General features: G+C 31.9%; 1 protein-coding gene across 4 annotated transcripts in view; it reads right to left on the bottom strand.

The window, feature by feature from the left end:
* Positions 1–3881: 3881 nt before the first annotated feature.
* LOC139488345 (bifunctional 3'-phosphoadenosine 5'-phosphosulfate synthase-like) overlaps positions 3882–16902 on the bottom strand; it is a 33517-nt gene continuing 20496 nt past the window's right edge. For all 4 annotated transcript variants that reach the window (XM_071273877.1, XM_071273876.1, XM_071273879.1 and 1 more), the window contains exons 4-12: positions 16759–16877; positions 15904–16017; positions 15061–15172; positions 12606–12811; positions 11207–11338; positions 6732–6861; positions 6124–6266; positions 5635–5760; positions 3882–5005 (exon numbers count right to left, since the gene is read on the bottom strand). In XM_071273877.1, the coding sequence (XP_071129978.1) occupies positions 4763–5005; positions 5635–5760; positions 6124–6266; positions 6732–6861; positions 11207–11338; positions 12606–12811; positions 15061–15172; positions 15904–16017; positions 16759–16877 (1325 nt within the window). In that variant the 3' untranslated portion in view covers positions 3882–4762. The remainder of the gene's footprint in view (positions 5006–5634; positions 5761–6123; positions 6267–6731; positions 6862–11206; positions 11339–12605; positions 12812–15060; positions 15173–15903; positions 16018–16758; positions 16878–16902) is intronic.

Genomic DNA, 16902 nt, shown 5'->3' on the forward strand with positions numbered 1-16902 from the left:
GCTTATTAATAGGTCGTCAACTCATTTGCATATCTTTATAAATTCATGACTTTTAGTTCACTCACATGTGACCTCAAAGCCGGTTTCGTTAGATCTCCCACGCGACATATCAGAAACAGGAGCGATGAGAGATCGGTTTTTAATTAGATTGAAATGCAAGTATCATTAAATTGTAATAGGCAACATCTGGCAGGGACAATATGTTCAGAATATTGATTTTTACTAATAGATTACTACTAAAGTGATTAATGCTGTTAAAACTATAATAAATGGAAACTTTCATTACAGCAGAAATGATTAGCAAGACAAGATCTACAAATAAGTTAATGTGACAGAAATCTTCTTTAAAACTCTTAATTGGAGTGCATGATTGTTCTTAAATGCTATTATCTTGAAACTTATTATTCCCCTGATCAAGAAACCAGCTGGTCACCGTAGGTTTATATCAAACATAGTGAAAAGTGCAAGTATCGTCTTATATCTCCAACAAGAATGTGACCCTAGTACACGGATGCCCCATCTGCACTGTAATGTTCAGTGGAGGGTTAAAACTCTTAATTTGGCATTAAAATTAGAAAGATCGTATCAATCATAGGGAACATGTGTACTAAGTTAAAAGTTGATTGGACTTCAACTTCATCTAAAACTATCTCAACCAAAAACTTAAACCTGAAATGGGACCGACTGACTAACGACTGGACGCATGAACAGATGAACAGTCCCACAGACCAGAAAACATTATACCCATAAGTGGGGCATTAAAAACAAATAAAATCTTGAGAACAATGAATTTAGACCCAGAAATAATTGGCACTAAAAAAAGTTAACCATATAACTGAAATTGTCAGTAGTCTCCTAATGGTTGTTGCCCTGAAAGTTCTTAACCATTTTTATACATTAAATTATCTGCTGTTTATAGGAAGTATTATTGTAAACTGTTGACTGTTCCTCCGTCTGTCATCAACATGTGAGACTATAACTAAAGAATGCTTCATGTACCTTGTGTACAGTGGCCTATCGTTGATAATTTCTGTGTCATTTTGGTCTCTTGTGGAGAGTTGTATCATTGGCAATCATACCACATCTTCAATTTTATATTCAACCAATTTGCTTGAAACTGGTAAATTATTAGGTCTTTTATGAAATTTTTATTCCAAATTCCCTTAGATGGTCAAATAGGTTAATATAAATACCTGGCCCAACATCATAAATTGCTTCCTAACTTGACAACTTTAAACTACTGAATACTTAGTTTTGACAATATAAGTTATACCTTGCATGTTGTACGAAATTTTATGTTGATTAGTTGTTTCAATTTCTCAAAATTCAACAATTTATCAATGTCCAAAGCCCAATATTTCAGCAAAAAATTAACGAAGCAAAATGAAACTAAAACTTGATCTGCAACTCACATACCAAATATCAGCCCAATATCTGAAGGTGTTTAGAAATAAAGTCAGTATAACGTTTTGTTGCTGAATGACCAAATGATGTAATGACAGAATGACGGAATGACGGACAATTAGGGTAAAACAATATGGCACCAACAACTTTGTTGCGGGCCATAAAAATACAAACCTCTATTCCTAAGCAAGTGAGATACTAACATAACCATGAGCTGTCTTCTCATAGTTGTTTTTAGAATTTTTTCATAATTATGGAGCCACCAGGCAAACAAAATATAATTTAGCGAGTGTCCCAATCATATTTAGAGGCAAAATCATAAGTCCTCATTACACCATTTTGACTTTGATAGAAGTGTTAACTAATATTCTTCTATAGAAATCTAATTCTTGTCAAAAGTTCAAAGGAGTAGGGGCATTAAGGCCTAGTTTTGGCCCATGAAAAAAAATGTTTGATAACCATTTCAAATTGGCACATAATGTTTAGAAATGCATAGGGTAAAGAAATATAAATGAAAAACATAAAGATTTTGATCTGATGACATCACAATGATGTCATAATATGTACTGTTTTCAAAAAAAGGATGAAAAATACAGAACTTATGCAGTTTTCTGTCTTTATTTCCGTTGTGGAAACATCCTGCGCAGCCGAAAACAACAAAATAATTTAACAGAAGCTTTATTACAACTATTGGCATAATCTCACCAAATATAAAGTTGTTTCTTGGGTGCGCATACTTTTTCAATCAAAATATACCTAAAATTTGATGAAAAAACAAGGAAAATCACGAAATTTACCAAAATATGCAAATTAGGTCATGATTTGTTGCCATGGTAACTTGTTCGATGTCAAATTTGTTTTGTTTTTCTTATACATTAGTAAAGTTTTCAGTAATTTAAGATTATTTATGATAACTTTTAAATTTGCAGTAATTTTTGGGCCAAATAAGGGCCTTATTGCCCCTACTCCTTTGTTTTCCTCTTTTTTTTAAGGCATTGGGGCCTTGGTGGCCATATGTTTTAAGTATTTCATCTAAAGTGATCAATAGCCAGCGACACTTGCTAGTTTATACCTAGCAAGTTGCAAGGTATATTCTACTGTGATCATAATTAACTATAATTGCTAGTTTTCCTGCTGATATTCATTTATCCCTCTGGGTTCTCCAGCTTAATCTACCATTAATGGAACAGTGCCCTATATATCAACAAGTAAATTCAAGATAGAAAATAGTTTCATCTTTTCCAAGCCAACGCAATACAACATGTCCTTTATTTGATTTAATAACAGTCGGACAAGATGGCAATGGTGGTGAAATAGTCTTTAAAGTCCTGTGGCATATATTACATGCAAAATCAGATTGGGAACATGCATATGTTAATGTGATATACCGGTAAAAGGACCACTGATTTGTACTACACACAGAGGCAGATTATTGTAGATAAATCAGGTGATATTTTTCTCGTTCAAATTTTTTTTCATTTGTCATTTTGGGCCTTTTATAGCTTTCTATGTGGAATATATTTTGCTCGATGGTGAAGGCTGTAAGTTGACCTAAAGTTGGTAACTTCTGTCATTTGGTCTTTGGTGGAGAGTTGATTCATTGGAAATCATACCACATCTTATTTTCATATAGTTTACAAGGTAACAGTTACCAGGAAGACATGCCACCCTACCTGGACACATTATTTTGACTCTGAGCCAAACCAGTCTGTTTGCTTTTTCTCCTGAATATAGTCTTTTGTTTGGCCTAGCCTGGGATTGAACTCATGATTTCCAACACTTGAGGTGTGAACAATTACACAAGGACACTAAGGCTATTTATTTAAACAAGAAATAACACTTCACACCTTCAAGTGTTATCAACCTTCCAGAACCGTACCAATGTAAAACATAAAAAAACAAGAATATGTCCATAGAACAGGGATGCCCCACTCGCACTATCATTTTCTATGTTCAGTAGACCGTGAAATTGGGTAAAAACTTTAATATGGAATAAAAATTAGAAATATCATATCATAGGGAACATGTGTACAAAGTTTCAAGTTGATGTAACTTTAACTTCATCAAGAACTACCTTGACCAAAAACTTTAACCTGAATTTCGCACTATCATTTTCTATGTTCAGTGGACCATGAAATTGGGGTCAAAACTATAATTTGGCATTAAAATTAGAAAGATCATATCATGGGGAACATGTGTACTAAGTTTGAAGTTGATTGGACTTCAACTTCATCAAAAACTACCTTGACCAAAAACTTTAACCTGAAGCGAACGGACGCACAGACGGACGAACGAACATACGGACGCACAGACCAGAAAACATAATGCCCCTCTACTATCGTAGGTGGGGCATAAAAACATTATTACTTGTAAGTAGGGAAATAGTATATAAATGTTGTGAATAGAACAGATGACTGATTCTACTAATTTGACAACTAATTAAATTTCTTGGCTCAAATAACAACAACACATATAAACTAAGTCCCAAATGTATATCTAAAATCTTTGAAATTCAACCAAAATATATTTTCTCTTCTAACAATCAATAAAAAAAACACTTAAAATTTTGATACAAGTAACATTGCATTCAGAAATATGTAAAATATAAATTTCATAAAAGTTCTGTGCAGCAGATTGATAAACAGCCAATACAAATTTATAATAAATAAATGATAAAAAATACTATAACAACTGAAACTGCTTCATAAATGCATGTTAAAAGACAAACAAAAATATATTTGTAGAAAGGGGATCCAACAATTGGAGTAAACAAAAATACAGGAAGATTGGTCCATAACTTTTACGTTTTGGCAGTGATGATTTTCACATGGAAAAGTGTTAAATATCAAGTTTTAATTTAAATTCTCGATGTAAAAAAATAAATTAAAATCTGTACAACCTAAAAGAAATAAAGATTGAAAAATAAATTTAAAAATAGAACTGCTATCACATTGTGTATAAGTAATTACACAAAACTATACCACACACAAAGATGTTGGTAATATACCACCCATTTTGCACAAATTCAATTTCGTTTTACATACAGTTTTACATAAATTTTCGAACAAAAAATATTTAAAACTTTTTGGTAAATAAAAGTTTGCAAAAACTTTAGAAAAGAGGTTAAATATGCAGGCTTTTTTTAAATCATTACACTTTACATAATTCTGATCAGACCCCTATTAAAATAAATTGCGTAAATTGTAAATATTTCTAAAAGATTTTTTTCTCTAAATAGTACACATATTTGAAACATATTTCATTAAAGGTAAATTTAAGAAGTACAACTTCTTGAATAAATATGGTCCCACAATTTGTCGATCCCATTATCACATAGATTTTTGTTCCGAGTTTAGTGTTATTGGTTGTTCAAAGATTGGTAATATGCTTGAAGGACCTTCCATGCCTTTGGTGCCATGAACCCATCTGGTGGGTATTGACCTTCCCTGGCTAACTTTCTCATTTTTGTGCCAGATATAAACTCAAAATCTTCTTTCTTCTCAGGATTGTAGAAATCCATACATTTGAGTTTTGTGTTGTATGCTGCTACTCTAAATGGTACTATTTCTAACTGTGTGAGACCTGGGGCCATTGTTAAAACCTATTAAAAATAGTGAACGTAAATTAGTCAATCACATAAAACAGTTATTCAAAACTAAGTAACCAAGTCCTAAAAAGATATACTTGCCGAAACTCTTAATAATTGAGAGTACATTTAGTACATGTTATACTTAATATGATTAATTACTTAAAGTCAGTTTTTATGGGTGGAGGAAGCTAGAGTGCCCCAAAAAAACCATGATCTTAGATATGAATACTGACCATTCTAGTCAATTAAGATTGCAGTTGATTGCACCCACATGAGTGGGGTTCAAACTCACAACCTTAGAGTTAACTAGAACTACTTAGATCACTTGGTCACTGATAATCCTATTCAAATGCTGTGTGCGACACTTGAGCTGTGTATTTTATCATAAATCATAATTTAATTTCATTTTTTGTGTGTATGTCACTTTTTGCTGTTTTAATGTAAAAAAGAATATGTATTATATGCTTATACATTCTTTACAATGGCTGATTGGTATTAAAGTCGTGGAAGACACGGTTTATTTATTAGTTGTTATTGGAGTTCGAGCTGGCTTTCATTAACTGCAAAAACACTATAATGTAATTTTAAATTTAATAGCGAAACAATAATAATTTTTCTAATTTGGTATAAAGAAAACCAACCTTTGCTCCATGTGTAGGGTCAAATAGATCTTTCCCTCCATCTGGGTGTGGCATTCCTGCTGGATCTCTACCAACTATGTAAAAGTTTGCTCCTGTGGCCATTCTGGCTTTGGCATGCCACTGTACCTATTCACAAATGAATCAAATTGATAAGATTCTAGATTTAAGCAATCTAATAAGAACTCAACTACTAATTCATAAATTGTAAAATTTGAGTTTGCCTCATAACAATATTTGTAAGCTCACATTATGTTTCAATAATAGACACTACTTCTGAATTCTGACAATAAAGGATTTTTTTATATGCTGTAAACTTGGGAATGAAATAAAGCACATGGATTTTTTTTATTTTATAAGTTTAATAATTTAATACATGTTCTGAATATTCACCATAGTAGATTTTTTATATGGTGTAAACTGGAAAATTAAATAATTCAATTTAATTAAAACAAACTGATCATCTACAGCCTAATAAAATGTAAGACTAACCTCTGTTGGACCAGCATACATCATTGGTGATGGAAATATGGCTAACACTGTTGATTCTGGATCTAATACACCTTCTTCTAATATAGCTTTATGTTGTTCTATACGATTAGGTAAAGGTACATCATCATCTTTTGTCCAACCACCTATTCATAAAAGATCAAATTTATGGAAAATCTATTTAATTATTACCAATTTTAAATCTCATCTACATCAAGTATATATAAATAGCATTAAAAAAATTGTAGTAACTAGTAGAGCACATTGTTATACTGACAATACATGTCCTAGTAGGTATTTTTTAAATGTTAAAAACAATAGGGTAAATTGTAAAACATAAGTACCCTTCTAAACAAATTTAAATGTCTATGAGTCGTTATACATTTTAAAAATTAGTTTTAGTTTTTATTTCATCATTAACTCTACAAAGCTGCTTGCAATGATTTTAGGACTGCTCTTAGAAAATACCAGATCTTTGTGCATTTTGCTAAGGGGCTCTTGATTTTTTTTATTTATAATATAAATGTGAATTATGGGATTATTATTGCATGTTTTGTGGGAAAAACTAATTTATGAATTTATTTTAAATTTATATCTTCTTAAAAATATACCTAGAGGATGTAGTAGAAGGGTTGGTTTTTTGTATCCTTTGTCTATAAGTCTTCTCTTTGTATCTGCCATTAATAGAGCATGTCCATTGTGTATAGGATTGCGTAGCTGAAATGCAAACACTGCGTCTGCCTACAATGAATAAAAACTAATTAAAAACATGCTAAAATTGCACTTATATCTGATGAGACGACGTACTGTGATTCAATATAAAAAAGAAGATGTGGTATGATTGCCAATGAGTATCTACAAAAGACCAAAATGACACAGACATTAACAACTATAGTCACCGTACGGCCTTCAACAATGAGCAAAGCCCATACTGCATAGTCAGCTATAAAAGGCCCTGATAAGACAATGTAAATAATTCAAATGAGAAAACTAACGGCCTTATTTATGTAAAAAAGAAAAAAGAAAAAAAAAAAATGAACGACAAACAAATATGTAACACATAAACAAACAACAACCACTGAATTACAGGCTCCTGACTTGGGACAGGCACATACATAAATAATGTGGCTGGGTTAAACATGTTAGTGGGATCCCAACCCTCAAATGTTTATTTGATTAAAATATATTGTTCACATTTTTTTTTACATACTTGAAATTTGACAATACTTTTCAGTTAAGATAGGATTTGAACCAAAGAAAATTATAGATTAACTTTGGTCATCTTAAGGGCATACGATACAGTAGAGATCCCTCGTTGATTTTTTCTTCAAATTTTGATAGAAGGTCAATTTTAATGTGTACTTTTCAAATATTCAAAGAAAAAAGTACCTTAATGACTTACTTTTTGAGATAATTTGGTTCGAAATTTGCATATTTGGAAGAAAATCCCTGAAATTTCATAAATTATGACTTTTAAAGAAAGTAACAATACTTTTGAACGAAAAGTCATAACTTATTCGGTTTTTTTGTAAAATATTCCCTTGATCCATGGCATCAACATGCTGAAACAAGTTTAAGGTTAAATCAAATCATCATGTTCCGGATTTAGATTGCTATATCCGAAATAAAAAAATTGACCATATTTTTGCGTCTTTTCGGAAGTGCAGAAAAAATTTGAACGTTGATTTTTTCCTGAAATTTTGGCGGAGTGTTCTTGAAACAGTACTTGATTGATTGCAAAAGAAAAAAAATGGGGTCCATGTGCTTGTTTTTTCAATAAAAGCCATATACCTTAATTTTTTACGATGTCTGTCAGTATGGCGCTAAATTACGTTAAATTAAGTTTTAATCGCAACAACGTCGTGTAATCATTCCCGCCGTACACGAGTTCGCTGTCAAGTATATGCAGGTGTTTTTTCAAAGCGTTGATACTTATCATAAAAAATTATAAGATGGTTAATCATAAAATGGAAAAACACTTGTGTTAAACATTTACGAAACGAAATTTGGACAGGAACCTTTTCATGATAAAAAAAAAAACTATAAAAAGGATTCTAGCAGATTGCTTTGTCAGATGTACGGCAAAAAAGAAAATCTGATAGAAGTATAAATTCCGTCTGACATTAGAGGATAGACAACATTATTGACTTGACAAAATGTGAACCAACTATAAATTAAGTGAGGCGATACCATAAATTGACAACAGTATAACCTTCAACAATGACAAAACCGATACCGTATCGTCAACTTTAAAAGGTCCCGACGTACTTTGATTTTTTTTTACATTCAAAAGATAATCATCTTTCAAATTTAGATAATAAGCAGTACTTCTTGTTTTATAATATAAGAGCTGTTTCGTGCAATTTAACTCATACCATTATTGCCTCAATCGACCGAAAATGAAGTTGTAATATAATATTTCATAGGAAGTACAGCAGCCAGTATAAGAGAATAATATTGAACGATGTCTTTATAAATAGATAAGTTACATAACCTTTTTTACGGCGTATACGTATGAATACTGGCGTACTTGTTTGTCTAGAAGTAGAGCTATATTGAAAATACTTTGTTCGTCTGTCCGATCGTCTAACTATACGACGAGTTTTAACGTGTGTACACTTTCTGATCTGTCTGTCTGCAATTAGTGTACATTTGCCGATACTTCAATTTTTATCTCTCAATACATTGAAGTACAATAGGGACATGCTAATACAAATAAGAAGACGTGGAATGATTACCAATGAGGTAAATCTCAATCAGAGACCAAATGGCTTAACGACTATAGGACATCGGACGGCCTTCAACAATGAGTAACACCCATACTGCATAGTAAGCTATGAAAGCGGTCCCAACATGACAAATGCAAAACAACTCAAATGAACAAATTAAATACAAATATGATGAACAATACCAAAAGACACCATTTAATTACAAGCCCTTTTAACGGCATGTGTACGTGCGTTTTCTTGTTTTGGTCTATTACATCCAGTTTCATATACAAAAAGAATACAATCAATTAAACAAACTAACGTGTGACAATTCTGCATCTATTGGTAATATTTTGCTTAAATTCAAACCAAAAATGACACCAATATATTTTTTTGAAATCTTTTTAATGGACTTTTATTGACAGTTTTTCTACATACACATACAATATTATATGTTTTTAAAATATCAATTAAAATCGGCAATTTTTTTTTATGTACCAATTTCAAGTCCAGAACAGGATGAGACACTCTCTTTATTTATTATTTTATTTACGAATAGGGATGTTATAACACCTTGTCCACCAATGAGGGTCTCGCACATGAAGTCGGTTTTGTTATTTCATTGATAGTCTGTTAAATTTGGCCTTACAATGACAATTCTCCGTAAAATTTGGAGGCTGCCAAATGCTTAACAAAAAAACAAAAAAAAGACACAAACTTAACGTTTTTGATTCTGATGTTTTTATGCCCCACTTACTATAGTAGAGGGGCATTATGTTTTCTGGTCTGTGCGTCCGTCCGTCCGTCCTTCCGTCTGTCCGTCCGTTCGTTCGTTCAGAATAAAGTTTTTGGTCAAGGTAGTTTAGGATGAAGTTGAAGTCCAATCAACTTCAAACTTAGTACACATGTTTACTATGATATGATCTTTCTAATGTAATAAGACTTATGACCCCAATTTTACGGTCCACTGAACAAAGAAAATGAAAGTGCAAGTGTCAGGTTAAAGTTTTTGGTCAAGGTAGTTTTTGATTTAGTTGAAGTCCAATCAACTTGAAACTTTGTACACATGTTCCTTAGGTTATGATCTTTCTAATTTAAATGTCAAATTATATTTTTTATCCCAATTTCACGGTCCACTGAACATAGAAAATGATAATGGGAGTGGGGCATCTGTGTACTATGGACACATTCTTGTTCAATTCAAGATAGTATTATTTACTTCGAATTCATTATCAATAAATGAAAATAACTGTTCTCGTCATGAAAAATATTGCACGCCGTAGTAATGACTTTTGTGTATGGATTTCAACACCAGACCCGATTCGGCCACCCTACGCGATATAGATTTTGTTAATTTTTTCTCATTAATCACGGGTTCGTACGTTTTCTCATTTCTTTAAGTTTCATTAAAATAACATTTGGATGTCATAAATGTGCAATTTAATATTTGCCGCTGGACGTTAAGCAGCTACCAATACTCATAATTAGCTATTGCAGGTCGTTTTGTTCCGAATTGTGTTATTGGTAAAATGTTTTTCAGCATGTAACAGTTTAAGCAACGAATAGTAAGATAGACCCCAATTCCTTGCAATTTTTCATTCTCTACCTTGAGCAGATTCCGCTGGGGCCGTGCAGTTTTGACAGTTATTCAGTATCAGACTAAAAAGCTCCACAATTCTTCTTCCGTCTTTCCATGTTATACTGTCAATACTCTCTTCTGTGTCTATCACTATTTCTTCAATTTCGTTATGCAAAATTGTATTTGATTTATTTTTGTTATCTCAAGTATTTCCTTTAATCTCACTGCTTTTCGGCGGATTTCTCCGTCTTTTAGAAATGGCCACTTTTTTAGCGAGTACTTTTTTGAAATTCGCGCAACCGTAATTAATGACGTCAGTGAATATTCCGCGAAATATGACTTCTTTTAAAGCGACGTCGCGAAATGTTAACGTTCTTATAAGAAACATCGCGAAATTACAACGTTCTGGTTACCAACGTCGGGAAAACAACACGAACAGTTGTGAAAATGTTATTATCTGCCCCTGCTACTGTATCGTATTCCCTTAAAGAGACTGATTTTCTTGCTTGAGCTGGTATGGCGAAAGTGAGAAAAACAATTGAGTTATGATGATCAATGATAATCTGTTTATCGCTATTTTACCTATGACAACTTTATTAATTTCATTGCCAACGTTCATAGAGAGAGATAATATATTTCAGACATAAGAGTTCCATATACAATTAATTGGTACAGTAAACAAATATCTACTCAAGTGCCTATGGTTTCAATGCTATCTAATTAAATCTTTCCAAATTACCCACTTAAAAAACTTTGTTAAGTCTCAAGCAACATCCAACAACAACACAAACACACTTACCCCAAGTCTTCTAAATTCTGCTCTTAGTTCTAATGGTGTTAATCGATATTCATCTAGACCATCATTCCAAGTTATCCGTTCTAACACAGACAAGTCACCACCAACCAACCAGTCACCACTTTCATATATCATCTGACAAAAAAATCAGGTTCAACACATTGTAGTTTAGAAATAACATTTAGGTAAGTGATCCATTAAAAGCGAAGGTGCAAAGATAAATTTTAAAAACTTACTGGCTTGAAAAAATTGAACAATTCATTTATTTACATTTAATTTTTTGAAGCTATTATTGCAATTGCTATCATGGAAATTAATGGAAAAATCTAAAAAAAAGTATAAATGTTTTTGATATGACATACATCTTTCACAAATCTCAAAGGAACACTACATGTCTCCCCACTTGCTCTTAAATCTTGGTTGTAATTTTATATGGCAACACTTTTTCCTTTTTTTGTACTTTTCATCTTTTGTAGTCTTTATTGTTTTATAAAAAATATATGGGGAAATGTGTCCATGGACCACAGATGATGCCTCCACTGACATGTAACATTATAAAGGGACATAACTCAAGAATGGTACAAGTGATGCTACCCGTATTTGTTCCTGATCTGATTTTGAGGTAATAATCATTGTGTATAAGCTTCCAAAACTTTGGTTTAGACAAACTTAAGTTATGCAACGAAAACAAAAAATTTTGGAATACAGACTTCTTTGCATCGGAACTAAACACATTTATTCAAAAACCAGTTGTTGGCATGACACGGGTTATGTTCTTCTCATATATGTTATGATGGTATGATACTAAACCCCTAACGGGAAGGATTGTGCCTGATGTTCATATGATGAAATCATAATCCTTCAGTCAGTTTAATTGAAGTCAGGAGCTGGCATGTCAGTTAACTGCTAGTAGTCTGTTGTTATTTATGTATTATTGTCATTTTGTTTATTTTCTTTGGTTACATCTTCTGACATCAGACTCGGACTTCTCTTGAACTGAATTTTAATGTGCGTATTGTTATGCGTTTACTTTTCTACATTGGCTAGAGGTATAGGGGGAGGGTTGAGATCTCACAAACATGTTTAACCCCGCCGCATTTTTGCGCCTGTCCAAAGTCAGGAGCCTCTGGCCTTTGTTAGTCTTGTATTATTTTAATTTTAGTTTCTTGTGTACAATTTGGAAATTAGTATGGCGTTCATTATCACTGAACTAGTATATATTTGTTTAGGGGCCAGTTAAAGGACACCTCGGGTTGCGGGAATTTCTCGCTACATTGAAGACCTGTTGGTGACCTTCTGCTGTTGTTTTTTTCTATGGTCGGGTTGTTGTCTCTTTGGCACATTCCCCATTTCCATTCTCAATTTTATTAAAACGGTAGTCTCCAAATTGTCTACAACATACCTTGACATAGGGTTGGCCCTTATTACTAGTCCCAAACTGTCTACAACATCTCTCCTCCTTGTTATGTGCATAGAATTCTGGATCCCTAATGATAGCTATATTTTTCCCTTCGTACTTTAACGTAAAGGCAGTACAATCCTTCAGTCTCTCCTTGTCTTCAGTACAAACAGGAAGTACAATGGGTACAGACTGATTCGTTACACCTCCTGCAAATCAAAATCTAAATTCAATTGGGTATAAAATATGTTCTATTGATGTTTTTGGAAATCTGAAACACAGTTTTGGAGGTCAAGCTGTGTTGTACAAGAATCTATAAAATATTTTGGGATGCTATCAAGAACAAAGACGCTAAATTCATTCAAGTGTGGACATCACAATATAGCGACTAATTACATAATAATTAATTATGTAATAATTATGTCATAATGAATTTTTCACAATTTGAAAGATTAATCTTTCTTCTTTCTTTTGTTACCTCATTTATAAAATATAAAGAAGGATGAAATGAATTACATCAGTTTAAAGTTGTCTGATTGGGAGTGAACAAATCTTTGTATTGTGCTACCTTAAATAGATAATATACATTGTATGTGTTATAATAGTTAGTTTTTATACATTGTATGTGTTATAATAGTAAGTTTTTATACATTGTATGTGTTATAATAGTAAATTTTTATCAGTCATATTTTCTCTGATTTTGGATCGTCCTGAATATGCATGAAATATTTGCCACTGGACGTTAAGCAACCAACAATCAATCAATCAATCAATCTGATTTTGGAAAAAGTCATATCAAGACTTTCTCAGTATCCTTCATTTTTTTTTGTTACAACAGTTAGATTTTTTCAATATATTTGGTACATAAATTTGTATATATATATATGTAACTCAGTGACTCGGTTAGATGTTACCCTAGATCACAATTTGAATTACTGAAAACATTAAAACCGAAGGTATATTTTATTATGTCAGGATAAAACCAATTTATAAAGTCATATAGGCATTAACATGATTAATGTCAAATTAATCACTTCACCATGTATAACTACAGATAATGACATCTATCATAATTAATTTATGAAAATTGCTATTTAAATTTTTATTTTAATATAAAATGCTTGTTTTTCCCCAAGCAATAATAAATCAAAAGTCAAGTGACAGTTTTTTTCCTTTAAAATCCATGAAAAAGAAACATTTTTACCTCTAACAGTCACAAGGCTGTGGCTAATAGGGATATAGATCATTTCATTTTATTTTTGAACTTAATATTTCACAATTGAAAAAGAAACATGTTTTAAAAAAACCCAATAGTAGTGTTTTATAGCTGACTATGCAGCATGGGCTAGGCTAATTGTTGAAGGTCATACAGTGACCTATAATTGTTAATTCTGTGTCATTTGGTATCTTGTGAGGAGTTGTCACCCTTGTCAATAATACCACAACTCATACCTGTCAAATGACCCGGATTCTGCGGGTGTGACCCGAGATTTTCACAATTTTGAGGGATCACCCGGATCACCCGCCGGGTCATTGAAATAACCCGGAAATTCCGAAAATGACCCGATTTCACCCATATTTCTTAGCCTTGAGAAGTAATATTCCTTTGAAATACCGGCAAATTCGTAATTCTTCCATGAACATGCAGTTCATCTAGCTATGTAAACTGTCAAATTAAGTGACCCATTGAGTGCATGGCTTCACTTGACAGCTTTGGTGTCAAACACACTGTTGATTAACACCAATTACCTTAGCTTTAGGTCGTAAATAAATTGCCCTGTTGTTTTACAAAGATATTTCAACTAAGAGTTACTTCCCCTTATTTGTCACCATTCAAAATTATTCCTTATATTTACGTTTTATGGATGAAAAAGATTAAATCATAATAATATAAAATTCAAATACATATTGAAAAATAACTTTTCATTATTTTTATACCTTTATACAATTTTTAAAAAAAAGTTGAAAATTATTTTTTACATTTATACTTCCTTTAACTGTATTACTATATTTTATCATAGTCTAATTTCCTTACCAGTTGAGAGATGAATGTTCATACATGTAATACCTCTACATGGTATGTTTAAAGGCTAGTAGTCTCATTTTAAAATTACATATGAAAAATACATTTTAGATGATGACAAAAAGTAAAGGACATAAGACTGTGATACACAAGTTTATAAAAATCTTTAAAAGTGTAATGAAATAATAATAAATAAGATTTAAAATGACTTAACCAAGTGAACATGCATTGATGTTTTGGTATCTTTGATATACATTATAAGAAAATGTACCATAAATACTGAAATTCAGCTCGAAAAAGTTCGTATGCGTTATGACCTGAGATTTGATTCTTCAATGCAGGTCATGACCTGCATTTTCATCGTCACAGGTTGACAGGTATGCCACAACTTCTATTTTTATATTTATAGTAAAATTTTGCATTTGTTCTACCTACCATCTAGCAAACACCCAAAGTGCTGACATTGTAAGTATTCTCTCTCCCTCATGAAACCATTCAATGGTGTGGCCCAACCTTCTGATAAAACTTGTACCCACTGAGTATCAAGCTGAAAAAGTAATAAATTACATTCGTTTTTGCATCTTTTAAACTGCTGCTAATAATCCAACATAAAATTAAAGGAAAGAATACTTTAGCAGGAAAAACACCCAAGTTTTTGCAATATACCTTTGATAATAATGTATATATATCTATTCCTACACTGCAACAAGTGTATTACGATATTTCTCCATTCGAGACAGTTAAATTTAATTATTTAAAGGGCAAGGCTTGCCGAGCTTTTCAAATAATTAAAATTAAACTGTCGAGAGTGGAGAAATATCGTAATACATGAGTTATAGTGTCCAAATCTGTTTCTCTGAAGATTTTTATCATTTTTTTTCAAAGATTTTCAGAAACTTTTGTTCTTTATATGGGACGTCATCAGACAAGGTCACCTTTTATCATGACGTCACAGTCAATATGAAAATTCAGAAGAAAACAAAACATTTTGGCATCAAAATCAAATTTTTACTAATTATTTGCAGAGAACAGATATTTCACTAATGAGGAGAAGTATTTTTCTCACACTGATCAAGAAATGTGAAAATAGCACAAAAAATTAGAGAAAAGTAATTAATAAATTAATGGAGATAGTTTCTCACCTGACATTTTATGTAAAAATGATAAAAAAAAAATGTTTTTGAGATACATAGGAAATGTTTGAATTTCTCATGCTAAAAATCTGACCAATAATCAATTTTTATTCTTATTATCAATAATTAATAGTTAATTAGATACCTTATTGATCTCCATACACGGGAGAGCTTCAGCTTCTGCCTTGGCAGCTTCTAGTTGGTTCTCTTGAACAAACAACTCCTTTACACTCCTTACTGCTGTAGACGGAACTACTCCCTTAAAAAATAGAGTAAATAAATATTAAAATAGCTGAAAAACTGTAAAGTTGAATACATTACTATTGGCCCTGTACAATCATGGGTTTTAACCCAACATAAAAAAAAAGTTGCATGTGTCTTTACCAATTTTTTTCCATGCCAATCCTGTTTTAGTTTGAATAATAATTACGGTATTTCAAAAACGACTGCAGTTAAAACAAAGATTGATTCACTGGCTTACCAAAGTAGAGAAAAAAATAATTTGTTTGGCAACTCTAGATCTCTTATTTATATTTATCCAAAATATCCTACTTTTAAATTTTGTTGTTGAACAATATACTATACTATGTTTGACCTTTTGAGGCTTTTTATGTATTTGGGTTGCTGTCTCATTGGCTTTTTAACCATATATCTTTTTATTTATAAATAATATTTTCTACAAACAAGTAAAAATTATTCTGTAACAGTACATTGTAGTATAATGGTAAACATTTAATCAAGTTGTCATCAAAATCATAATACATGTATACCATAATAATAAAAGGTGATAATGTAATTTTACTTGTTTGACAATTCCAGATCTAAATATGTAGACCATGTGTAGCTGCAGAACTGTAACTCTTGTTGTCATAATGATATTTTTAAACAATTTATAGTCTGCAAATGTCAAAATATATCACAAGGACCTTACAGGAGCTACAGTTCAACAGCTAGGCCATGGGAAAATATTTTTCCTTAAGCTGTTGTGTATATCACATACCAATTCCATGAGATGTAGAACGATCTGATTAACACATTCATCCACAATAAATTCACTAGCCTTCACCCTAACATCAGGATTAGAAGGAGGTTCATAGGCTGAATCAACTCCAGTGAACCCTGTCAAAGAGAAATATCAAAATTA

Source organism: Mytilus edulis, chromosome 9 (genome assembly GCF_963676685.1).
Source record: "Mytilus edulis chromosome 9, xbMytEdul2.2, whole genome shotgun sequence".
Taxonomy (NCBI): domain Eukaryota; kingdom Metazoa; phylum Mollusca; class Bivalvia; order Mytilida; family Mytilidae; genus Mytilus; species Mytilus edulis.